Genomic DNA, 27,053 nt, shown 5'->3' with positions numbered 1-27,053 from the left:
GCTGGAAAACTCGGGGGGGGGGGGGGTGCTGCAAAACTAGGGGAGGATGTGCTGCAAAACTAAGGGAGTGATGTGCTGCAAAACTAAGGGAGTGATGTGCTGCAAAACTAAGGGAGTGAAGTGCTGCAAAACTAGGGGAGGATGTGCTGCAAAACCAGTGTTAATATGCTGGAGATACAGTGGAGAAATTCCCTCACCCCAGCTGCATGCTGGACCTTGTAGTCCCTGAACAGTAAATATCCGCTATTCGCCTTCAAAGGGGTTGTCCACCAAAAGCTTTTTCTTTCAAATCAACTGGTCCCAGCAAATGGCAGAGATCTGTATTTTTTTCTATTAAAAAAAAATCTCCAATCTTCCAGTACTTATTAGCTGCTGTATGCCCTGCAGAAAGTGGTGTAGTCTCTCCAGTCTGACACAGTGCTCTCTGCTGCCACCGCAACTGTCCAGAGCAGTAGAGATTTCTATGGGGATTTGCTGCTTCTCTGGACAGTTCCTGACATGGACAGAGGTGGCAGCAGAGAGCGCTGTGTCAGACTGGAAGAATACACAACTTCCTGCAGGACATAAAGCAGCTGATAAGTACTGGAGGACTGGAGATTTTTTTAATAGTAACAAATCTCTGGCACTTTTTTTGTGAACTTTCCCTTTAAGAGTCCCAATCTGACCAGTAAATGGTCTGCAGACCAGTAATGGTGGTTACCGGTTTGGCAGCTGCAGTTACCATAGGAGCGCTGCCGCCAGCCGCCGTTATCTCTCTTACTGGATTGTATCAGCGTGCGGCCCTTTTCCCCGCTGCAGGAGATAATAGACACCAATAGGAGGGAGCAGAGGGGAAGGCCGCCGCACATTGTTTTACAGGCACTTAGTGGAACGTTCCGGATCCGTCCCCCGGCTGCTGGAGGAGGCGGCTGGGAATTGTTTCTCGCATCCGTGCAGGACCCTTCCCTGACACCGATCAGCGACGCCGATGCCATTAGCTCACAATTATGGCGAGAATGTGACGGTCGCCTCTCCGCAATGGAAAAAGTGGCGTCTGCACGTGCAGCGAGCCGGGCGATCGGATCTATCAGGGACAATGAGCCAAGGTCCAGGATGGAGGGATAAGGCAGGTAGCCATGGGGACGGCCGCTCAGCCGGCGCACCTACACAGGTGTCCTTGGGTGTACCTCACATCCTGCTCATCCGTCCTTCTCGATTATTCTACATTTCAGCTACTTCGTACCCCATATGGTGCCGGCTAGCTCTGCCAGCAACTTAAAGGGGTACTTCGGCAAAAAAAAACTTCTTTCAAATTAGCTGGTTTCATAAAGTGATATAGATTTGTAATTTTTTTTTCTATTTCAAAATCTCCAGTATTCCAGTACTTATCAGCTGCTGTATGTCCTGCAGGAAGTGGTGTATTCTCTCCAGTCTCCAGTGCTCTCTGCTGCCACCTCTGTCCATGTCAGGAACTGTGCAGAGCAGGAGAGGTTTTCTGGTTCAATCTTTTTTAAGAACATATTACAAAAGAGAAAATCTATAAGCACTGACTTTAATGCCAACAGTAAAGTTAACATGTTTGTTAACCCATATATTAGCTTGTTGTACAAAGAATATAGAAACAACAGTAATAACATTCTGTATATTGGAGAGGTTTTCTATGGGGATTTGCTGCTGCTCTGGACAGTTCCTGACATGGACAGAGGTGGCAGCAGAGAGCACTGTGTCAGACTGGAGAGAATGCACCACTTCCTGCAGGACACACAGCAGCTGATAAGTACAGGAAGACTGGAGATTTTTTAAATAGAAGTAATTTACAGATCATTATTTAATTTTTTGAAACCAGATAATTTGAAAGTAAAAGAAAAATCGCAGGAGTTCCCCTTTACTTAAGCACAATGAAAGGCTTTAAAGGGGAACTCTACTTTGAACAATCTCTATTTGATCAAGTGCTGGGACAAAAAGCGATCAGCTGTAGTTTGTGGAGAACCTGGCAGTCAGTTGATTATTTTCTCTGCAGCGCCACCACAGGAGACATAAGGTATTGCACACAGTGTCTATATTAAGGGGTGGCCTATGTAATGCAGGACGGGTCAGGTCCTCTAGGAAGAGAGACACTCTTTGTAACCAGATGAAGACCCCCCCCTCTATTGACTATTGAATTCTTTAATAGAAAGCATGGGTTAAACTCCTTTCCCTTTAAATGTATGTAGCTGTATAATTGCACAGTCCATAACCTTGTGGCCACCAGGTGGCGCTATTGTAGTAAGGTGACGTACCACACAACATATTAGTGAAACCATAGACAGCTGGTGCAACCGATCCCTAGTCTATGCTTATTGTTAATTGTATATGATGATAAAAACCCATGATTTACCTTGTTGTGGCAGTGTCTGAAGAGCCGAGGCAGCTACAGTACTAGTATGGGGTTTCTGTTCCGCTTCTCTCTCAGTTGACTTTCTCCGGAAGCTCCAGGGAGTGTACCAAGAGTCGCTGGGTGGAGCATTTGAAGGAGTCTCTGAGGTTTTATTCGTCAGTCTGAGAGAAGAGAAGATAGAACCTTTCCTGTTCCTGAAAGGTAAATCAAAGCTTCCACTGCTCGGGTTGTTTTCCCTAATACTGAACTTTTCCAACATTTTTGGCATGTCGTCTACCTTCGAGTCCTGTTTGGGTTTCTGAGAAGGTGCAAATCCACTGCCGTCGGTGGACGCTTTGAAATCGTGGTGGGATATGGGCAAGTAGTTGGACTTGTAGCTCATCTCATTGTCCTTGGAGTGAACCAAACTTTCCAAATTACTTTGACTTCTCCGGAAGAGAGACCCTGGCAGATCCATGTAGCTGGTGGGCTTGGTCTTAGGAGGTGAAATGTTTTTGGGGCTATCGGAAGTAGAACTGTGAGATCTGGAGAACGACCTCTTAATGGCGTTGGATAATATGGTGAAGGCTGATTTGCCCTTGTTGTCCGTCTCTCCGCCATGGTCATGGTTGGCATGAGGAGGGTTCTGGTTCTTGTCGCTCACGGCCTTGACTGACTGTCTTGGTTTTGTGGCGCTCCAGTCAAGAAGTTTGGACTTTTCCTCATTTGAAAGAACTAATTTTTTGAGCGCCGGATTCGAGGGTTTGTCCCGTTCTTCTCTCGATTTGTCTTGCTTAGAGCCTTCGTCTTGTCTCTCGTCTTTCTCAAAAACATCATTGTGGTCACTGAGATAACCGGAAAAAGGATCATCCCTGATGTCCACATCTCTATGGCCACCAGGCGGAACCTTCTGGAAGGAAGACTGATGGCTGGAAGCTGGTGAGGAAATAGTTGAAGACCCTTGTTCTCCGTGTTTGAAGGCGGTTCTGTTGGCCAGCAGAGCCTTGTGATGGGGTTTATATGACGGTATAGGGTGGTACTCCTCCTCTGGGGCCCTCTGGCCTAACGCATGGGGCTCGATGAAATGTTCCGATGGGTTTTTGTTGAACACCTAAACAAAAAGAGACATCAGATGACGTCTATAAGGAAATGTCCAGTCACTTCATACAGATATATCGACGACATTCATTCAGAACACCAACTAATATAGAGAGGAAATGTACAGGAACCATATGTCATCATAATGTGCAGCATGGCGGCATTATTTATTAAAGGAAGGGGCATCTATAGAGGGGGGGGAGAGGGTATAGAGGGGGAGATGAGGGAACATAGCAATGGTGGAAATTATATGTGAAAAACCGGACGTTATTTTCATAATCGGGATCTAAACTAACGGCTATCATTCCGGGTATTACGGTGAATGATCTCAGGTCGTTTATCGTTAATCGGTGGAAACAAAAAATCTATTTGTCTAATAGGACCCTAATATAGCGACACTGACAAGTAAAGACTGGTGTATAGCAACCTACACAGGTACACAAACCCCACATTACCTCATCATCCGGAGAGCTGGAGCTGTCTCTGGACACGTGAGATAGTCTTTTAGCAATAAGAAGAGGGAACGCTGAAAAAGAAGGACAAATACATAGATGACGGCAATTCTACAGAGCGACACTGCATCAACCCAACATGGGCAAAGTATTATAGTAGTTATATCCCTGTATATAGGGGGCAGTATTATAGTAGTTATATTCTTGTATATAGGAGCAGTATTATAGTAGTTATATTCCTGTATATAGGAGCAGTATTATAGTAGTTATATTCCTGTATATAGGGAGCAGTATTATAGTAGTTATATTCCTGTATATAGGAGCAGTATTATAGTAGTATATTCCTGTATATAGGAGCAGTATTATAGTAGTTATATTCCTGTATATAGGAGCAGTATTATAGAAGTTATATTCCTGTATATAGGAGCAGTATTATAGTAGTTATATTCTTGTATATAGGGGGCAGTATTATAGTAGTTATATTCCTTTATATAGGGGCGGTATTATAGTAGTTATATTCCTGTATATAGGAGCAGTATTATAGTAGTTATATTCCTGTATATAGGAGCAGTATTATAGTAGTTATATCCCTGTATATAGGGGGCAGTATTATAGTAGTTATATTCCTTTATATAGGGGCGGTATTATAGTAGTTATATTCCTGTATATAGGAGCAGTATTATAGTAGTTATATTCCTGTATATAGGAGCAGTATTATAGTAGTATATTCCTGTATATAGGGGCAGTATTATAGTAGTTATATTCCTGTATATAGGAGCAGTATTATAGTAGTTATATTCTTGTATATAGGAGCAGTATTATAGTAGTTATATTCCTGTATATAGGAGCAGTATTATAGTAGTTATATTCCTGTATATAGGAGCCGTATTATAGTAGTTATATTCCTTTATATAGGGGCGGTATTATAGTAGTTATATTCCTGTATATAGGAGCAGTATTATAGTAGTTATATTCCTGTATATAGGAGCAGTATTATAGTAGTTATATTCCTGTATATAGGAGCAGTATTATAGTAGTTATATTCCTGTATATAGGAGCAGTATTATAGTAGTTATATCCCTGTATATAGGGGGCAGTATTATAGTAGTTATATTCCTGTATATAGGAGCAGTATTATAGTAGTTATATCCCTGTATATAGGAGCAGTATTATAGTAGTTATATCCCTGTATATAGGAGCAGTATTATAGTAGTTATATTCCTGTATATAGGAGGCAGTATTATAGTAGTTATATTCCTGTATATAGGGGGCAGTATTATAGTAGTTATATCCCTGTATATAGGGGGCAGTATTATAGTAGTTATATTCCTGTATATAGGAGCAGTATTATAGTATATTCCTGTATATAGGGGGCAGTATTATAGTAGTTATATCCCTGTATATAGGAGCAGTATTATAGTAGTTATATCCCTGTATATAGGAGCAGTATTATAGTAGTTATATTCCTGTATATAGGAGCAGTATTATAGTATATTCCTGTATATAGGGGGCAGTATTATAGTAGTTATATTCATTTGTATAAGGATCAGTATTTTTTTAATATTTTATATGATTTTTTTTGTCTTATTTTTAAGTATAGTTATAGTAGTTATATCCCTGTATATAGGAGCAGTATTATAGTAGTTATATCCCTGTATATAGGAGCAGTATTATAGTAGTTATATTCCTGTATATAGGAGGCAGTATTATAGTAGTTATATTCCTGTATATAGGGGGCAGTATTATAGTAGTTATATCCCTGTATATAGGGGGCAGTATTATAGTAGTTATATTCCTGTATATAGGAGCAGTATTATAGTATATTCCTGTATATAGGGGGCAGTATTATAGTAGTTATATTCCTGTATATAGGAGCAGTATTATAGTAGTTATATCCCTGTATATAGGAGCAGTATTATAGTAGTTATATCCCTGTATATAGGAGCAGTATTATAGTAGTTATATTCCTGTATATAGGAGGCAGTATTATAGTAGTTATATTCCTGTATATAGGGGGCAGTATTATAGTAGTTATATCCCTGTATATAGGGGGCAGTATTATAGTAGTTATATTCCTGTATATAGGAGCAGTATTATAGTATATTCCTGTATATAGGGGGCAGTATTATAGTAGTTATATCCCTGTATATAGGAGCAGTATTATAGTAGTTATATCCCTGTATATAGGAGCAGTATTATAGTAGTTATATTCCTGTATATAGGAGCAGTATTATAGTATATTCCTGTATATAGGGGGCAGTATTATAGTAGTTATATTCATTTGTATAAGGATCAGTATTTTTTTAATATTTTATATGATTTTTTTTGTCTTATTTTTAAGTATATTCTAAGCCTATAAGTAGAGATGAGGGAACCTGGAGCATGTTAGAGTCGATCCGAACCCGAACGTTCGGTATTTGATTAGCGGTGGCTGCTGAACTTGGATAAAGCCCTAAGGCTATGTGGAAATCATGTATATAGTCATTGGCTGTATCCATGTTTTCCAGACAACCTTAGGGCTTTATCCAAGTTCAGCAGCCCCCGCTAATCATATGCCGAACGTTCGGGTTCGGATCGACTCGACCATGCTCGAGGTTCGCTCATTTCTACCTATAATCTATATATTATTATATCTACTATATATATTTTTTGCGTCCATTCTTCCCACATCACAATTTACTGAGCGCCGCTGGTGATTTGGATGGTGATGCGGCACATATCATATACACGGTTTTCTGATATGTGACTTTTTTGCTGGTTGAAGGAGAAATATTTCTGGCCGCATTTTTCACATTCTTCGTCTAACAAAAAAAATGCTTACGGCGGGATTCTGAGCGTCAGTGTTATCAGCATGGGCAGAGCGCCCTCTAGAGTCTGCTTTATCACACTTTCTTCTATGATACTCTGGGACTGATATGTGCGGAGCTTTGATACTCTAAATACTTCTTGTAATATTTTCTCCATAGTTGGGAATTTGCATTATGCTGATTCTTGGCTCCTATAACTCACTGTGATATAATAGATGACTGCAAGGATGACACATTCAGGGGTTTAGCAGTAATCCCCAACTTGTGTCTCTCCAGCTGTGGCAAAACTACAACTCCTATCATGCCCTGACAGCCTACGGCTGTCAGGGCATGATGGGAGTTGTAGTTTTGCAACAGCTGGAAAGCCACAAGTTGGATATTACTGCTCTATAGGGTCGGTTCCAGCCTTCTGATATGACTGGATGTACTTACTGGACTGAATCTTCTGCCTCCATCTCTGAGACTTGTTTGCCGGCACATTCGGTAGATTTGCTGCACGAACAAGCGCTGAAATAGAAGAGAATGGAATATATGATCGGTTCTTTCCTATGGTTACACTCAGCGCCTCTTCCTCTCCCCTGGATACACTTCATGGGATGAGATGGGATTGCTGACTTCTTCCATAGACCTATTATAGCTTAACCGACCTAAAGGGACCTGTCGCTTTTCCATCTATTGGCGTCCAGCAATAAAGCTGGAATAACTGAGCAGATTGATGTACAGTTTATAAATTTGTAAATTTACTTTACTATTAAAAAATCTCCAGTCTTCCAGTACTTATCAGCTGTTGTATGTCCTGCAGGAAGTGGTGTAGTCTCTCAAGTCTGACACAGTGCTCTCTGCTGCCACCTCTGTCCATGTCAGGAACTGTCCAGAGCAGCAGCAAATTCCCATAGAAAACCTCTGCTGCTCTGGACAGTTCCTGACATGGACAGAGGTGGCCGCAGACAGCACTGTGTCAGACTGGAAAGAATACACCACTTACTGCAGGACATACAGCAGCTGATAAGTACTGGAAGACTTCAGATTTTTAAATTGAAATAATCTCATATTTGTCCTCTATCCTGTAAATAGAAGAGAGGTAAAAATAACTCTAAAAACTCCTTTAAAATCTTTTCCATATTTCTGCTGATAATCGCCTCCTCCTCCTCACCTAATTCCCGTCGCTTACCGTCTGCAGCTTTGGAGGGGTGGGCGGCTTCCTTGTTACTCCCCGAGATCCCTGTGGCAGCGGCTTCCTTCTTTTTCCGTGATGACAGCCTCCGGCGATGTAGCTTTCCATGGTTCTCCTCTGAACATTTCTCTGCATCTGAGCTGAAGGAACACAGAGGGGGAGGATGGTTCACAAACCAATATACTAAAGGAATCACCTGGAATCTCATAAAGCACCAGACTGAGTAGATGTAAAAATGAATATAGGACTTATCTGATACCATGAGACAGGGGTGGTGGTATATTCTACATTCACATTCTAATTTTTAATCTCAGATGTGAGCAATGTTATCCAGAATACCTGCTCTCATCACTCAGCACCACCACACGCACGGCCAGGAGGTTATTATCAGCCGGCTCTTCTTCTGGGCCAATCCTGACTGATTTCCATTCTGTAGATACAGATGAATTTCTTCTCTTGAAAATTTTAAAGAATGAATCACTCCGAGATTTCTTAGGGGAAGAAGGTTCATCTGCAGATACATAAGATAAGAAGATGGTTTATGAAAGGAAATGATACAAACCAATGTTATATGTGTTCTCACCCTAAAATATATTATAATACGTCCCCAATGTGCAAGAATATACCTACTAAAATACTGCCCCCTATATACAGGAATATAACTACTATAATACTGCTCCTATATACAGGAATATAACTACTATAATACTGCTCCTATATACAATATAACTACCTCTATTGCCTCCTATGGGCAGTAATATGAGTCTTATATAGCGGAGTTCCTCTTTAAGTGTTATATTGAGCTGCGTCCTAATACAGAGTATAATCTCCTCTCGGTGTCAGGATGAGTCTCTGGTAATATAATATTTTAATAGGATCTTGTTAAATCATCAGCACAAGAAAAGAAATCCCGAATCTCAGCACAGAACAGTCTCCAAAATCCTGGAGAGCTGATCCCCAGCTATTCCTGTGCGGTGATAATCCATCCCGTCATGTACTAACATGATGCCTGATGCCTAATGCCGCGGCTGTGCCGTAACACGCTGTCCTTCCTACTATGCTCTATATACTGCCCAGATAACTAGGATACTATGCTCCATATAGTGTCCAGATATATAGGATACTATGCTCCATATAGTGTCCAGATAAATAGGATACTACGCTCCATATAGTGCCCAGATATATAGGAGACTATGCTCCATATAGTGTCCAGATAAATAGGATACTATGCTCCATATAGTGCCCAGATAACTAGGATACTATGCTCCATATAGTACCCAGATAACTAGGATACTATGCTCCATATAGTGTCCAGATAACTAGGATACTATGCTCCATACAGTGCCCAGATAACTAGGATACTATGCTCCATATAGTGCCCAGATATATAGGATACTATGCTCCATATAGTGCCCAGATATATAGGATACTACGCTCCATACAGTGCCCAGATAACTAGGATACTATGCTCCATATAGTGCCCAGATATATAGGATACTATGCTCCATATAGATCCCAGATAACTAGGATACTATGCTCCATATAGTGCCCAGATAACTAGGATACTATGCTCCATATAGTGCCCAGATATATAGGATACTATGTTCCATATAGTGCCCAGATATATAGGATACTATGCTCCATACAGTGCCCAGATAACTAGGATACTATGCTCCATATAGTGCCCAGATATATAGGATACTATGTTCCATATAGTGCCCAGATAACTAGGATACTATGCTCCATATAGTGTCCAGATAAATAGGATACTATGCTCCATATAGTGCCCAGATATATAGGATACTATGCTCAATATACTGCCCAGATATATAGGATACTATGCTCCATATAGATTCCAGATAACTAGGATACTATGCTCCATATAGTGCCCAGATATATAGGATACTATGCTCCATATACTGCCCAGATATATAGGATACTATGCTCAATATACTGCCCAGATATATAGGATACTATTCTCCATATAGTGCCCAGATAACTAGGATACTATGCTCCATATAGTGCCCAGATATATAGGATACTATGCTCCATACAGTGCCCAGATATATAGGATACTATGTTCCATATAGTGCCCAGATATATAGGATACTATGCTCCATATACTGCCCAGATAACTAGGATACTATGCTCCATATACTGCCCAGATATATAGGATACTATGCTCCATATACTGCCCAGATAACTAGGATACTATGCTCCATATACTGCCCAGATAACTAGGATACTATGCTCCATATAGTGTCCAGATAAATAGGATACTATGCTCCATATAGTACCCAGATAACTAGGATACTATGCTCCATATAGTGTCCAGATAAATAGGATACTATGCTCCATATAGTACCCAGATAACTAGGATACTATGCTCCATATAGTGCCCAGATATATAGGATACTATGCTCCATACAGTGCCCAGATATATAGGATACTATGCTCCATATAGTGCCCAGATAACTAGGATACTATGCTCCATACAGTGCCCAGATATATAGGATACTATGCTCCATACAGTGCCCAGATATATAGGATACTATGTTCCATATAGTGCCCAGATATATAGGATACTATGTTCCATATACTGCCCAGATAACTAGGATACTATGCTCCATACAGTGCCCAGATAACTAGGATACTATGCTCCATATAGTGCCCAGATAACTAGGATACTATGCTCCATATAGTGCCCAGATAACTAGGATACTATGCTCCATATAGTGCCCAGATATATAGGATACTATGCTCCATATAGTGCCCAGATATATAGGATACTATGCTCCATATACTGCCCAGATAACTAGGATACTATGCTCCATACAATGCCCAGATAACTAGGATACTATGCTCCATATAGTGCCCAGATAACTAGGATACTATGCTCCATACAGTGCCCAGATATATAGGATACTATGTTCCATATAGTGCCCAGATATATAGGATACTACGCTCCATATAGTGCCCAGATAACTAGGATACTATGCTCCATACAGTGCCCAGATATATAGGATACTATGCTCCATATAGTGCCCAGATATATAGGATACTATGTTCCATATACTGCCCAGATAACTAGGATACTATGCTCCATACAGTGCCCAGATAACTAGGATACTATGCTCCATATACTGCCCAGATAACTAGGATACTATGCTCCATACAATGCCCAGATAACTAGGATACTATGCTCCATACAGTGCCCAGATAACTAGGATACTATGCTCCATATAGTGCCCAGATAACTAGGATACTATGCTCCATATACTGCCCAGATATATAGGATACTATGCTCCATATAGTACCCAGAAAACTAGCATACTATGTTCCATATAGTGCCCAGATATATAGGATACTATGCTCCATATAGTGCCCAGATAACTAGGATACTATGCTCCATATAGTGCCCAGATAACTAGGATACTATGCTCCATATAGTGCCCAGATATATAGGATACTATGCTCAATATACTGCCCAGATATATAGGATACTATGCTCCATATAGATTCCAGATAACTAGGATACTATGCTCCATATAGTGCCCAGATATATAGGATACTATGCTCCATATAGTGCCCAGATATATAGGATACTACGCTCCATATAGTGCCCAGATATATAGGATACTATGCTCCATATAGTGCCCAGATATATAGGATACTATGCTCCATATAATGCCCAGATAACTAGCATACTATGCTCCATATACTGCCCAGATATATAGGATACTATGCTCCATATACTGCCCAGATATATAGGATACTATGCTCCATACAGTGCCCAGATAACTAGGATACTACGCTCCATATAGTGCCCAGATAACTAGGATACTATGCTCCATATACTGCCCAGATATATAGGATACTATGCTCCATATACTGCCCAGATATATAGGATACTACGCTCCATATAGTGCCCAGATATATAGGATACTATGCTCCATATAGTGCCCAGATAACTAGCATACTATGCTCCATATACTGCCCAGATAACTAGGATACTATGCTCCATATAGTGCCCAGATATATAGGATACTATGCTCCATATAGTGCCCAGATATATAGGATACTATGCTCCATATACTGCCCAGATAACTAGGATACTCTGCGCAGAAATTCCGCCCATGCAAATAGTGTCAAAGAGTGTGTATATAGTGCCACATGATACTATGCCATGCAGGCCCATATCCTCCCATTACAGCAGCACTTACTTGGCGTCACTTCTTCCACTATGCTGGTGCGGGTGGTAAATAATACCGCAGGGAGATAAATTGTGATGAAAAGATCTATAACTAGAGGTTGTTAGCACTCCTGTTGGACACCAGGGGGCAGCACAACACCTTAAATCATCACTGTAAGGTCTCATAGAACTGACACCATGCAGTTTCCACAAGTTTCCACAGATATATATATAGAACAGGTGACTTTACTAGTATCTTTAGGCAGACGCCCCCCCCCCCCCCCCCCCACAACAAAACAGCCCCCCAATCCTGTCTGAGAACAACCAGGGGACCCTCCATCATTCCTCACTGAAATCTCTTAGATTGACATAGGGGCGATATCATTTGTTTGGTTGCTGCTGACAAAAGGAATGGTAAAACCTACAGCTGGTGGGCATGCTGGGAGTTGTAGTTCTTCAACAGCTGGAGAGCCCCAGGTTGGAGCTCAGTGCAGTGGACCATGTACGTTACCTCTATGGTGTCCGACAGTGTTAGGTCCTCTCTCCTGGAGTATGTGATGGTATCTAGTCCTGTCTCTAGTTATAGTATCACTATATACTGGCCCTTTAAGAACCCCCCATGACAAGTCATTGTTATTGTACATGACTTAGTGGTCTTGGCCCTTATACAGAAGGGAGGGGCCCCACTGATGTTGGTCTGTGCCAATGACCTTCACTGCTATCATAGAACAGGGAATATCTTTAAGAATAATGAGAGCTGCTATCCTCAGGGGCGGGAACATGGTAGCCCCGCCCATGAGGAACAGAAGTCAGAGAACTCAGCCCCTATATCAACCCTATGGGCTGTATAAAGTATAAGGTGACTTATACATTATACTATAGCTCCAAAACTAAATGGAAAGAGGTACCAGAGGCAATTCTTTTTGTAGACCCCTCCCCTAACTCCGCCCTAACCCCACCCCCACCCCAGCAGCATCCATGTAGTGCACATAGTCTGTATACATGGAAATAAGATCAGGGAGGAGCAAGGTGCCAAGATGTCTGCCTGACCCCCTCCCAGGCCGCTCCATGCTGACCGGTGATAATCCCGGCGTTCCTTCCAAGGAGCTAGTGACAGCCAAGAGGCCAGAAATCACCGGAGCCCCACGTGTCGCCGGGCAGGGACCGCGTGGCCCTGGCGTCTCCTCTTTCATCAAAACAAGATGCCGGGGATAGCTCAGATAACTATTTTTGAGCTGGGCATCTGTCACAATGTAACAGCCCATTATTAATGGTTTAACGCTCTGGATGCCGCCACCGCTGCCGCCGCCGCAGGGTTAGGCCGCACAAAGGATCAGAGAATCAGGGAAAGTTCTCCTGGCGTCTTGTGTTCTCCAGTCAGGGAGAAGCTTGAAATCACAAGAGTCAGAGGTGGAACGAGGTCTAACAAAACTCCCCATTCACGGCCGCTGTGCGAGAAATCCCATTATCCGCGGATGACTCCGCTCGCTCTACGCTGTTTGTTCTGGCGGATTTGGCTTTATATCTCTGTAACTTTCTCTTCTGCGTTGGCTCCTGTACAGGATGGGTAATATATGGGGGTGAGATCACATGGGGGTCCCGATAGTGATCACATGGGGGTCCCGTAGAATTACGATCGTACGGGCTAGTCGTGAAACTACGGCCGTTGTTTAATTTTGATTCCTAGCATGTTTATAAACGGGATGAAACAGGTCATTTACTTTAAATACTGCGCCCAGCCCGAGAAACCACTCAGAATTTTTTTTTACATCAAAATCAAGTTTAATTCGGCAGATATAAGTTTTAGGTTCGTGGCCGCATTGAAATCCACGGCCGTTGTTGCAGTATTACCGTCCGGAAATAAATGACATGTTCATTTTTTACGGGGCCGTATAAACAACGGCCGTTGATTCACATAGTGTGAATTCAACAGCTGTAGTTACATTGCATTGCAGTCATTATAGGGAACCTCAAAATAATGGCTGTAGTTTTGCGGCACGGACAACGGCCGTTATTTTACGTAGTGTGAACATAGCCTAAAGGGGTAAATCACCAAAAATGTTTGCCAGAAAGTGCCAGAGATTTGTAATTTACGTCTATAATAAAATCTACAATCTTCCAGTACTTATCAGCTGCTGAATGTCCTGCAGGAAGTGGTGTATTCTTTCCAGTCTGACACAGTGCTCTCTGCTTCCACCTCTGTCCATGTCAGGAACTGTCCAGAGCAGCAGCAAATCCCCATAGAAAACCTCTCCTGCTCTAGACAGTTCCTGACATGGACAGAGGTGGCAGCAGAGAGCACGGTAACCCATCTAAATAACATTTTTAGATACAATAATAATATAATACCTCTGCTTACTGTCTTAGTTACACTCAGGGGCTAAAACCCCTTATTTATCCTTCCTGTAGACCCCCTGGGTCCCTAGGTGTTACCAGGCCTGGACTGGCAATATGGAGGATTGGGCAATTGCTCGGTAGGCCGCCCAGATGCCCTCTGCAGTGGTTGAGACAGTTTCTCCCACCTCTGCTCCCTCATTGTTACAGTTCTGAAGTTAACTACAATTGCATCCAGTCTAGTAACATGAACCGCGCCCATGGTTTGCATGAAAATGCAAGGTCTGTTAGAAAGTCGTAGAACTTTTCATGACACAGTGCATGATAATCTCCAGCAGCTGCACGTGTATATACTATATACCATGTTATTCCAGGGTGGTGCAGTGCAGATGGGTGGGGGGCGCTTCTACATACAATAAGTACAGGGCATCATCATTTCCACATCACATTGTGCTGACTGTGTGCTCTGTGCTGGGCCTGTAGGGGGCGGCAGCTGTATGCTAGTGAATACAGTCTATTGTTCCCTGTTATCAGGTATTACAGGTCGGGGAGAGGGGAATGTTCTCTGCAGGGTCCCCTGCCTGAGTCTCCCTATTCCAGAGGGTTCAGCAAACCAATGTAATATAAGGGGTCTCCTACATATACACTAGAGGGGGTGTCCTGACTATACACTAGAGGGGTCTCCTACCTATACACTAGAGGGGTGTCCTACCTCTATACTATACTAGAGTAGTGTCCAAACCATACACTAGAGGGGTGTCCTGACTAAACACTAAACACTACACCTGGGAGCGGTGCATTGTGGGAGCCCAGGTATTCTGTTACCTGGGAGCAGTGCATTGTGGGAGCCCAGATAAACTGTTACCTGGGAGCAGTGCATTGTGGTAGCCCAGATATACTCTTACCTGGGAGCAGTGCATTGTGGGAGCCCAGGTATTCTGTTATCTGGGAGCAGTGCATTGTGGGAGCCCAGATAAACTGTTACCTGGGAGCAATGCATTGTGGGAGCCCAGATAAACTGTTACCTGGGAGCAGTGCATTGTGGGAGCCCAGGTATTCTGTTATCTGGGAGCAGTGCATTGTGGGAGCCCAGATATTCTGTTACCTGGCAGCAGTGCATTGTGGGAGCCCAGATATACAGTTACCTGGGAGCAGTGCATTGTGGGAGCCCAGATATCCCGTTACCTGGGATCAGTGCATTGTGGGAGCCCAGGTATTCTGTGATCTGGGAGCAGTGCATTGTGGGAGCCAAGATATCGTTACCTGGGAGCAGTGCATTGTGGGAGCCAAGATATCCTGTTACCTGGGAGCAGTGCACTGTGGGAGCCTAGGTATTCTGTTATCTGGGAGCAGTGCATTGTGGGAGCCCAGATATCCTGTTACCTGGGAGCAGTGCATTGTGGGAGCCAGATATACTGTTACCTGGGAGCAGTGCATTGTGGGAGCCCAGATATACTGTTACCTGGGAGCAGTGCATTGTGGGAGCCCAGATATACTGTTACCTGGGAGCAGTGCATTGTGGGAGCCCAGATATACTGTTACCTGGGAGCAGTGCATTGTGGGAGCCCAGATATACTGTTACCTGGGAGCAATGCATTGTGGGAGCCCAGATATACTGTTACCTGGGAGCAGTGCATTGTGGGAGCCCAGATATACTGTACCTGGGAGCAGTGCATTGTGGGAACCAGATATACTGTTACCTGGGAGCAGTGCATTGTGGGAGCCCAGATATCCTGTTACCTGGGAGCAGTGCATTGTGGGAGCCGCCCCTATAAATCCAGACCTGCTGGGTGATTGCAGGGGGTTGGATGCAGCTTTGGCTGTGAATGGAGGATAGGACATGACTAGTATGTATAAGGTGAGGGAACAGTCCAGTGGTGGTGTGGGGGTGTGACTGTTTGCAGGATGGTGCGGCCCGGCTCACCTGTACAGAACTGGTTGCACTGGTTCCTGTCAGGTATCCGGGTTCCTCCAGGACGACCAGAGAACCAGGTGACTGCGGCTCCGGGGACCTGACAGGTGATCAGGGGGACATACAGGGTGGGCTCTGCTACATATGGGGGGCTCATCTATACAAGTATCCCTATCATAGATGAGGACTACAACTCCCAGCATGTCCAGCAAAATAGAGAGTAATTGTCATAGCAAATATAGCATGATAGATGAGGAGATAACTGCTGGGACTTGTAGTGTGTGATAGAGGGGTCAGCTATCAGATAACTGCTGGGACATGTAGTGTGTGATAGAGGGGTCAGCGATCAGATAACTGCTGGGACTTGTAGTGTGTGATAGAGGGGTCAGCGATCAGATAACTGCTGGGACTTGTAGTGTGTGATAGAGGGGTCAGCTATCAGATAACTGCTGGGACATGTAGTGTGTGATAGAGGGGTCAGCGATCAGATAACTGCTGGGACTTGTAGTGTGTGATAGAGGGGTCAGCGATCAGATAACTGCTGGGACTTGTAGTGTGTGATAGAGGGGTCAGCTATCAGATAACTGCTGGGACTTGTAGTGTGTGATAGAGGGGTCAGCTATCAGATAACTGCTGGGACTTGTAGTGTGTGATAGAGGGGTCAGCTATCAGATAACTGCTGGGACTTGTAGTGTGTGATAGAGGGGTCAGCTATCAGATAACTGCTGGGACTTGTAGTGTGTGATAGAGGGGTCAGCTATCAGATAACTGCTGGGACTTGTAGTGTGTGATAGAGGGGTCAGCTATCAGATAACTGCTGGGACTTGTAGTGTGTGATAGAGGGGAGGGGGCTGGGACTTGTAGTGTATGATAGAGGGGTCAGCTATCAGATAACTGCTGGGACTTGTAGTGTATGATAGAGGGGTCAGCTATCAGATAACTGCTGGGACTTGTAGTGTGTGATAGAGGGGAGGGGGGCTGGGACTTGTAGTGTGTGATAGAGGGGTCAGCTATCAGATAACTGCTGGGACTTGTAGTGTGTGATAGAGGGGTCAGCTATCAGATAACTGCTGGGACTTGTAGTGTGTGATAGAGGGGTCAGCTTTTAGATAACTGCTGGGACATGTAGTGTGTGATAGAGGGGTCAGCTATCAGATAACTGCTGGGACTTGTAGTGTATGATAGAGGGGTCAGCTATCAGATAACTGCTGGGACTTGTAGTGTGTGATAGAGGGGAGGGGGGCTGGGACATGTAGTGTATGCTGGGGGGGGCTGGGACTTGTAGTGTATGCTGGGGGGGGGGGCTGAGACTTGTAGTGCGGCAGCTGTGATGATTATATTATATATATACATTCTTCTTCTCCTCAGGGCAGATCTCATGTCTGTCACATAGGAATGTAAGGCTGCAAGGGACGTACCCGAGCCTGTCATGTGTGATGCAGTGTGCTTAGCTGGGTATCTAATCCTATCATGTATCTAATCCTGTCATGTGTGATACAGCCTGCTTACTTGTGAAATTAATAGTATTGTGTGTGTGATAAAGTCCATTGAGCTGTGTATCTAATCCTATCATGTGTGGTACTGGCCGATGAACTTATGTATCTAATACCATTAAGTATGATACAGTCTGCTTAGCTGTGTATCTAATGCTTTTATGTGTGATACTGTCTATTTAGCTGGGTATCTAATCCTTTCATGTGCGATACTGCAAAATAAACTCCTTTATCTAATCTTATCATGTGTGATACAGTCTTCTTAGCCGTGTCATAGTCCGTTGTATCTAAGCCTCAGGCATGTAATGCTGCCTGCTGAGTTGCTTTAGGGCCCTATTCCACCGGACGATTATCGTTCAGATTATCGTTAAATCGTTCGAATCTAAACGATAATCGTTCGGTTGAAATGCAGTTAACGATTAACGAGCGAACGAAATCGTTGATCGCTTTATAAGACCTGGACCTATTTTTATTGTTGCTCGTTCGCATTGAATAAGACATCGTTCGGTCGTTTGCAGTGGATACGAACGCAATAGCGAATAAATAGCGAAGATAATCGTCCGGTGGTATAGGGCCCTTATCCAATCCGATCAGGTATGATAACACCTGTTTAGCTAAGTATCTAAACGTATTGTGTGTGATACAGCCTATTAAATCATGTATCTAATCTTATCATGTGTGTTACAGTCTGTTTAACCATGTATCTAATCCTGTTATGTGTGATACAGCCTGCTGAGCTGTATATCTAATCCCATCATGTGTGATACAGTCTGGTGAGCTGTGTATCTAATCCTATCATGTGTGGTACTGCCTGATGAATTCCTGTGTCTAATCCCGTCAAGTATGATACAGTCTGCTTAGCTAGGTATATAATCCTTTCATGTATGATACTGTCTGCTGAGCCTGTGTATCTAATCCTATCATGTGTGATACAGCCTGCTGAGCTGTGTATCTAATCCCATCATGTGTGATACACTCTGCTTAGCGGTCCCATCCTGTTACTGTTCTGTGGTGGCCCCTGGACGGGCTCCGGTGTCTCTGGCCGCCCGCTTGCTGTGTCAGTATGGAGCCGACATCAGATCTGTTTTATAGGCAGATCTACCGACCCCGGATAATACCACCGCCATAAAACCGAAAGGTCACAGACACCGCGCCAAACACCGCACACGTCACCGGGATCAGGTATCCTGCAATCTTATCATATATATACCTGTGTGTGTGTGTGTATCTATGTATCTATCTCCTATCTATCTCTCTCCTATCTATCTATCTATCTATCTATCTCCTATCTATCTCCTATCTATCTATCTATCTATCTCCTATCTATCTATCTATCTATCTATCTATCTATCTCCTATCTCCTATCTATCTCCTATCTCCTATCTATCTCCTATCTATCTATCTATCTCCTATCTATCTATCTATCTCCTATCTATCTATCTATCTATCTATCTATCTATCTCCTATCTATCTATCTATCTCCTATCTATCTATCTCCTATCTATCTATCTACCATCTATCTATTATCTATCTATCTATCTATTATCTATTATCTATCTTCCTATCTCTCTCTCTCCCTCTTCTTATACATCCTGGAATCTCCTGTGGTTGGGTCCATTATACAGGTGTAGGTCACATGACCTGTGTGTATATATGTATATAGCATGTTACCTACCGTGAGCGCAGGAGACGTCACAGCTACAATACACAGGAGGAGAATACACAGAGCGGGGACAGGAGTGACAGAGGCCGGCGGGGGGAGCGGTATGGAGCAATCTGTGTTTGTTTGCTTCACGTTGCCTGCGACATTATCTCCTGACACATTGTAACGACACAAACTGATACAATAGAAAATGACAGCAAATACGGCAGCGAGAGGTGAGCTGTAACCGGGCAGCTGTCCAGACCCCAACACCATACTCACCATCCATCACTGCCGCCCATAGATGAGATGTAACGTATTATATCCATTACATACAGGGTGAGTGTGACTATATACCGTATCTCACTCCACAAACCAAGGTAAGGAAGGCGAACTCATCTACAGGAGGCCCGAGAGAAGAGCGATCAATACTAATAATAATGGAGGAGGAACAAGACTGGGAAACCAGGTAACTGGGGGCAGTATTATAGGAGTTATATCCCTGTATATAGGAGCAGTATTATAGTAGTTATATCCCTGTATATAGGAGCAGTATTATAGTAGTTATGGAGGGTGAGAGAAATACAGCCGGCACCAGCTGATGTAAGCACTTGGATGGAACCGGGGGCAAATAGATGCAGTAGACAGTCAGTGTAGGATAACCTGGTAAACCGGGGTGCTAGGAAACTGAAGAGGTAAATATAACTGTGCAATGGAGGAAGAGGAATCCGCACTCACCGGTAAGCAGAAAGAGTAGGTTTATTGATCCAAACACCCGCCTTATTGAGCATGTCAGGACTGTGCACCAGTCTAACACTAAGCTCTTACAATTTTTTGGTCTGGAGAGGGTTAATCCCACCACAGACGGTTCAGACAGGCTTAAGCTCCTGCTAAAACGGGAAACTCAGTGGATTCTTAAGCTAGATGCCACAGGCCCATGTGGCCTTAATGAACGTAACGATATGAATACATTATTGTAAATACTGTTATTTATCTCTTTTCACGTTTACGGTGTATATGATTTGTTTCCTGTTATGCACCTGTATCCCGTGTATATTGTACCTCCCCCTTCCTCTGACGTTTGCTCACAGCCAGACGAAGCGCCGAGCAGGCGAGAAACAATTGTTGCTGTAAGGAGCTCACCTGCGTAAGATCTTCCCCCTCCCAGCCACAGCCTCTGGTGTTTGGATCAATAAACCTACTCTTTCTGCTTACCGGTGAGTGCGGATTCCTCTTCCTCCATTGCACAGTTATATTTACCTCTTCAGTTTCCTAGCACCCCGGTTTACCAGGTTATCCTACACTGACTGTCTACTGCATCTATTTGCCCCCGGTTCCATCCAAGTGCTTACATCAGCTGGTGCCGGCTGTATTTCTCTCACCCTCCATTATTATGTCTCTCTCTCTCCCGGACACGGCACAGCATGATTCACACACGGACACCGGCATGGACACTGGCAGTACAGCCCCTATTGAGGCATTCATAGCTGGGAGGGTGGATGCAGGTGAATTTTTCACCTCCTGCAACATCAAAGAGGAGGTTCAAGTCATCGGCACCAAATCTTTAGAAAACCGCATCAGTAATTTAGCGGAAAAAGAAACTAAAGCCTTTTGGACCGTCAATTCCTTACAATCGTATGTCTCCAGTGGCAGAGTACCTAGAGGTCTCCGGACATATAAATCACCGTCCCAGTTTCAAGACGACCCAGCATTTGTGAAGGAGTGGCAAGAGGCTCACCACTCTCATGCCTTAAACCTGGTGAAACTGATTCTTAAAAAGAATCAATTAGAATACGAAAGGATCACCACAGATCTCCTGAAAGCTAAAATGGAGTACCGTACACGCTTGCCAGAAACACAATCAGCCACTTTTTTCAGCAAGCTGGACAAACGTCTCATCTCGTTTCAAGCAGAGTTAAAGGAGCGCAAAAGAGAAAAATTTATACGAGATAAAGCCGACTATGACCAACATCGCATCTTTGACTGGAATCAAAAACCCAGGAGAAGACATAAGCAGACTAACAAAGTATCGGACTTCTGGACTACAGACTCCGACTCTAGCTTGTCTGATAATCTTACGCCCAATGACAGCGAGATCCCCCCTTTAGGAAGAAAACCAGGAGGGGTGGGAAGAGGTGGAAATGCGCCCAGCAGGGGCCCCACCAAACGCAAACACGCCTCGTGGCGCCGCTAAAAGATCCTCCTTCGGTTATCAACATCTCCGGAGTTGAGCTCCCCCAAGGAGTTGAGTTACTCCTATCAAAGGGACTGAACTTTGGTCTAAATGAAAAATTCTCGTTGGTGACATTCGAAAGCGACCTATTCAAGGCTGTACGGAAAATTAATTTACAGAAATTCTTTGCTGTACAGAAAAAAACGCCCTTACCTTCCAAATCATCCAAAATTCACTATTCCATTGGCCCTCTTGGCTTCTTCCCTCCCACTACATTCAGCACACAAGAACAAATGTGCATACTGGATTTGGCCACCATGGACTCTCAGGAAGATCCCATGTTCGTGGAGGATACAGTTTCTACCACCGAGCCCTTTAGAGGTGGAAATCCTTCCACCTTTTCCCCCCAAGTGACACCTGGTGGCTCCATTGATCTCTTTCAGAAGGCAGTACTTCGGGATGCCAGAGCACTGGTATACCCGCAACCCCATTCCAACCTGTCAGCTCAAGAATACAGAGCACTCTCGTGGTTAAAATCCAGACCCGATTTACTCATTAAGAGAGCCGACAAGGGGGGTGCAGCCGTTATTATGACACGGGACAGTTACATGCAAGAGGCATATCGTCAGCTGCGAGATGGGCATACCTATTCTAAACTGAGCAAGGACCCAACGCCTAAAATAAAAGAGCAACTTCGCTCTCTGTTACACAAACATGTGTCCTCAGGCGTCATTGACTCTAGGACTGCGGAGCGGCTCATCCCTGAGTCCCCCAGAATACCAAAATGGTATTTGTTACCTAAGGTCCACAAGTCGCTGAGCCACCCGCCGGGCCGCCCCATCGTCTCGGCGGTTGGCTCAGTGACTGAAGGTCTATCCCAGTATTTGGATTGGGCACTACGTCCCATCTTGTCATGTTTTTCTACATACCTGAAAGACACTAACGACTTTCTCCTCGCTATCCGCGATGTTCATTGGTCTCCTGTCTATTCCCTAGCCTCTGTGGATGTGGAGAGCCTCTACACCCGCATCCCCCATGATGCGGGTGTGGGGGCCATCATCCACATCCTCACAGGCATGGGAAAATCTTCTGAATTTAGATCATTTATTAAAGAAGCTCTTCTTTTTGTGCTCCAGAACAATTGCTTCACTTTCGAGGGAGATTGGTACCGTCAGGAGACCGGCACTGCGATGGGCACGCCGGTCTCCTGTACGTATGCCAATCTCTTTCTATCTTGGTTAGAAGTTAATCTTATTTTTTCCCCCACTAATAATTTTTTGGATGACCTAGTTTGTTACAAACGTTTCGTGGATGACATTTTCATTATTTGGAAGGGCACTGCTGACAGATTTAATTCATTTGTTTTATTCCTTAACAACACCAACACTTGTAATATGTTTTTCACCTCCTGTTTTGGAGGCAACAGCCTTGAGTATCTAGACGTCCTTGTCACTGCGACAACTACTCATTTACACACCACAGTTTTTCGCAAACATACAGCAGCCAACGCCATACTTCATTACCATAGTTCACACCCCCCCCAGGTGCGCAACTCCATTCCATACGGACAAATGTTGCGCATAAAACGTATTAACGACACTGACACTGGATTTCACAAACAGGCTAATGAATTGAAAATTCGCCTCCTGAACAGAGGCTATCCACAACCTGTTGTCGATAAAGCATATGTCAGAGCTACATCCATAGAAAAATCCACACTACATAGTCCTAGGCAAAAATCTCATGCTTCCTCTGCTAACACTCCTGAACACAATAGATTTGTCTTTGCTTTTCAGAACACCCAGATGAACGATACTTTGCGTAACATCATCACAAAACATTGGTTCTTGCTACAACAAGATCCTGATCTTGCTGAGACGGCTGACAACAAACCTCTCATCACGTTTAGGAAAAATGCCACCATAGGCGATGTTTTAGCCAAGGTGACACCTAAGCGCAGTGTGAATTGGCTCCAACAAAGTAGGCCGGAGGGCAACAGACGTTGCGGCTCCTGTACCTACTGTGTACAAATGTACAACACTTCATATTTAAACCTAGCAGGTCATGATTGCCTGGTACGTGATCTAATTACTTGTCGCACCACTCACGTGGTTTATGCCATCCTTTGCCCGTGCCACAGATTTTATATAGGAAAAACTAAGCGCCCTTTATGGACGCGGTTTAAAGAACACTTATACTCTGTGCGCACGGGCAAAGGTGTACCCCGCCTTATTGAGCATGTCAGGACTGTGCACCAGTCTAACACTAAGCTCTTACAATTTTTTGGTCTGGAGAGGGTTAATCCCACCACAGACGGTTCAGACAGGCTTAAGCTCCTGCTAAAACGGGAAACTCAGTGGATTCTTAAGCTAGATGCCACAGGCCCATGTGGCCTTAATGAACGTAACGATATGAATACATTATTGTAAATACTGTTATTTATCTCTTTTCACGTTTACGGTGTATATGATTTGTTTCCTGTTATGCACCTGTATCCCGTGTATATTGTACCTCCCCCTTCCTCTGACGTTTGCTCACAGCCAGACGAAGCGCCGAGCAGGCGAGAAACAATTGTTGCTGTAAGGAGCTCACCTGCGTAAGATCTTCCCCCTCCCAGCCACAGCCTCTGGTGTTTGGATCAATAAACCTACTCTTTCTGCTTACCGGTGAGTGCGGATTCCTCTTCCTCCATTGCACAATTATAGTAGTTATATTCCTGTATATAGGGGGCAGTATTATAGTAGTTATATCCCTGTATATAGGGGGCAGTATTATAGTAGTATATTCCTGTATATAGGAGCAGTATTATAGTAGTTATATTCCTGTATATAGGAGCAGTATTATAGTAGTTATATTCCTGTATATAGGAGCAGTATTATAGGAGTTATATTGCTGTATGTAGGAGCAGTATTATAGTAGTTATATTCCTGTATATAGGAGCAGTATTATAGTAGTTATATTCCTGTATATAGGAGCAGTATTATAGTAGTTATATTCCTGTATATAGGAGCAGTATTATAGGAGTTATATTGCTGTATGTAGGAGCAGTATTATAGTAGTTATATTCCTGTATATAGGAGCAGTATTATAGTAGTTATATTCCTGTATATAGGGGGCAGTATTATAGTAGTTATATTCCTGTATATAGGAGCAGTATTATAGTAGTTATATTCCTGTATATAGGAGCAGTATTATAGTAGTTATATCCCTGTATATAGGAGCAGTATTATAGTAGTTATATTCCTGTATATAGGAGCAGTATTATAATAGTATATCCCTGTATATAGGAGCAGTATTATAGTAGTTATATTCCTGTATATAGGAGCAGTATTATAGTAGTTATATTCCTGTATATAGGGAACAGTATTATAGTAGTTATATTCCTGTATATAGGGGGAAGTATTATAGTAGTTATATCCCTGTATATAGGAGCAGTATTATAGTAGTTATATTCCTGTATATAGGAGCAGTATTATAGTAGTTATATTCCTGTATATAGGAGCAGTATTATAGTAGTATATTCCTGTATATAGGGGCAGTATTATAGTAGTTATATTCCTGTATATAGGGGGCAGTATTATAGTAGTATATTCCTGTATATAGGAGCAGTATTATAGTAGTTATATCCCTGTATATAGGAGCAGTATTATAGTAGTTATATTTCTGTAGATAGGGGGCAGTATTATACTAATCTTTGCATGTACAATTTGATATATGTGCTCCTTTCTGAGGCATGATGGGAGTCTGGGGTAGTCCTACACGCACCATGTCTCCTGGGTGGTCCAGGCTGTTGTTGCTTTGCTTCCCCCTGAAGCTCGGCCTCCTCAGATTGGCTGCTGTATGTGGACACAAGCCCAGTGCGGGCTCATTGGCAGTGTATGGAGAGCTCATTTCTATTACAGCAGAGGCAGAATGATAGTAAAACACAGATTTCCACTTTACCATTGAGTAAAAGAAGATTTTCAGGTAATAATTGCATATATATTGAGGCCAATGAGCCTTTGTAAGCGAGGGCCTGGAGGGTGACATTAATGCTCGTGATACTTGATCTGCTTCCACAAGTTTATTTTCTCCTGAGGTTCAGAGGACACAAGATCTGAACATATTACTGAATCTCCGCTGCCGGCACTGAGGTCGCATTCACACTGAGCCTTCCAGCCCCACTCTGCGGGATCAGCCAGGATGTATCGGGGTCCTGCTGAGGTTTGGAGGAAAGTCAGCAGAATTCTGCAATGTTATTCTTCCCCCCTGGTGGAGAACATGAGAACAGCATCCCATCTGGAGTCAGACGGTTACATGTGACAAGGACCAAAGTGCAGGCGGGTTATTGTGTAACTTCTCTGATACTGCGAGTTCTTATAAACTGAGTTATGATGAACCTTTAACCTCAACGTCCAGAAAATAAAGATCATCCAATGCAAAAACATCCCATATAATCTACTAGAGCTAGTCTGGTTGGGAGCACTATGGTCGTGTAGACATTGGGGGAGGCTTTCTCCGACCCCCCTGTTGTTTGACACCATTGTAGTATGGGTTTTTCATATAGATATGTCCATGAGTCTTTCCTAGGTCACAATAAAGTGGAGCAAGACACAACACACTCCATTAGGAAAGTGAGAGAGGATGGTATACAGAGAATACACATGGGAGGTGGATGACATTGACCGCATGGTGGTTCTCACCAGAAGGAGACTAAGGGGACAGAACAAGGACGACAAAAAGGCGAAGACGACAAAAGATCTAGAGATGACTCAACATCCAATCTATATCCAAAAATAAATGGTGACACAAAAGGTTAAAGAACATATTGGATATTAACCACAAAGGGTAAAATCCAGATAGACAAAGAGATTTACAAACTTGTGAGTTCAGTAGAACATGAATGGACACCTGGAAGATCCAAAAGAAATGGTCAATAAAGTCTCAAGGACATAGAAAGATGTAAGACCATATAATGGCAATGGGTCAGAGAAGTGTTCCCTAACCTGTAATTTTTATAGAATTTAATCATATCATGGCCTTAGTGCTCCTACTACCCAGGGGTGAATATACCATATATGTAGCTGCAAAGAGGAAAGATTGTATACAGCACTGTTCCCTAAACTCTGGCTGTCTAGTTAAAAAGCCAACTCTGATCATTCTGTGGTAGCCTTTGGACAGAACATGACCTTAGTGTTCCTACTACCCAGGGGTGAATCTACCATATATGTAGATGCAAAGTGGCTTATAAGTTGGGGAACATTGCATAGGGCAATGTTCCTCAAACTGTGGCTGTTTAGTTGTTTAAAAATGACAATACTTGTCACACCACAACAATAACTGGACAAAACATGGCCTTAGCAGGGTGTATATATACCATATATGTAGCTACAAAGAGGCTCATAGGTTAGGGTAGATAGTATATGGACGTGTTCCTCAAACCCTGTCTGTCTAGTTAAAAA

General features: G+C 43.2%; 1 protein-coding gene and 1 long non-coding RNA gene across 15 annotated transcripts in view; one reads left to right on the top strand and one right to left on the bottom strand.

The window, feature by feature from the left end:
- The window catches only part of MICAL2 (microtubule associated monooxygenase, calponin and LIM domain containing 2), a 168,218-nt gene that overhangs the window by 31,380 nt on the left and 109,785 nt on the right, over positions 1–27,053 (bottom strand). For all 13 annotated transcript variants that reach the window (XR_011362519.1, XM_069965047.1, XM_069965051.1 and 10 more), the window contains 5 exons: positions 8,206–8,377; positions 7,864–8,006; positions 7,125–7,199; positions 3,889–3,959; positions 2,357–3,446 (listed from right to left, as the gene is read on the bottom strand). Coding sequence is in view for 12 of the 13 variants with exons in the window: in XM_069965047.1 (XP_069821148.1) it covers positions 2,357–3,446; positions 3,889–3,959; positions 7,125–7,199; positions 7,864–8,006; positions 8,206–8,377 (1,551 nt within the window). In the remaining variant the exon portion in view is untranslated. The remainder of the gene's footprint in view (positions 1–2,356; positions 3,447–3,888; positions 3,960–7,124; positions 7,200–7,863; positions 8,007–8,205; positions 8,378–27,053) is intronic.
- On the top strand, positions 19,594–25,990 carry LOC138787835 (uncharacterized). 2 transcript variants are annotated; one of them, XR_011362521.1, is made up of 3 exons: positions 19,594–19,675; positions 19,778–19,908; positions 25,697–25,990. It is a non-coding gene; the product is annotated as an uncharacterized lncRNA (long non-coding RNA). The 2 variants fall into 2 exon arrangements; XR_011362520.1 differs by having other exon boundaries at positions 19,594–19,908.

The sequence above is a fragment of the Dendropsophus ebraccatus genome, chromosome 4, assembly GCF_027789765.1.
Source record: "Dendropsophus ebraccatus isolate aDenEbr1 chromosome 4, aDenEbr1.pat, whole genome shotgun sequence".
NCBI lineage: Eukaryota > Metazoa > Chordata > Amphibia > Anura > Hylidae > Dendropsophus > Dendropsophus ebraccatus.
This window is presented reverse-complemented; position numbering and strand designations above follow the sequence as displayed.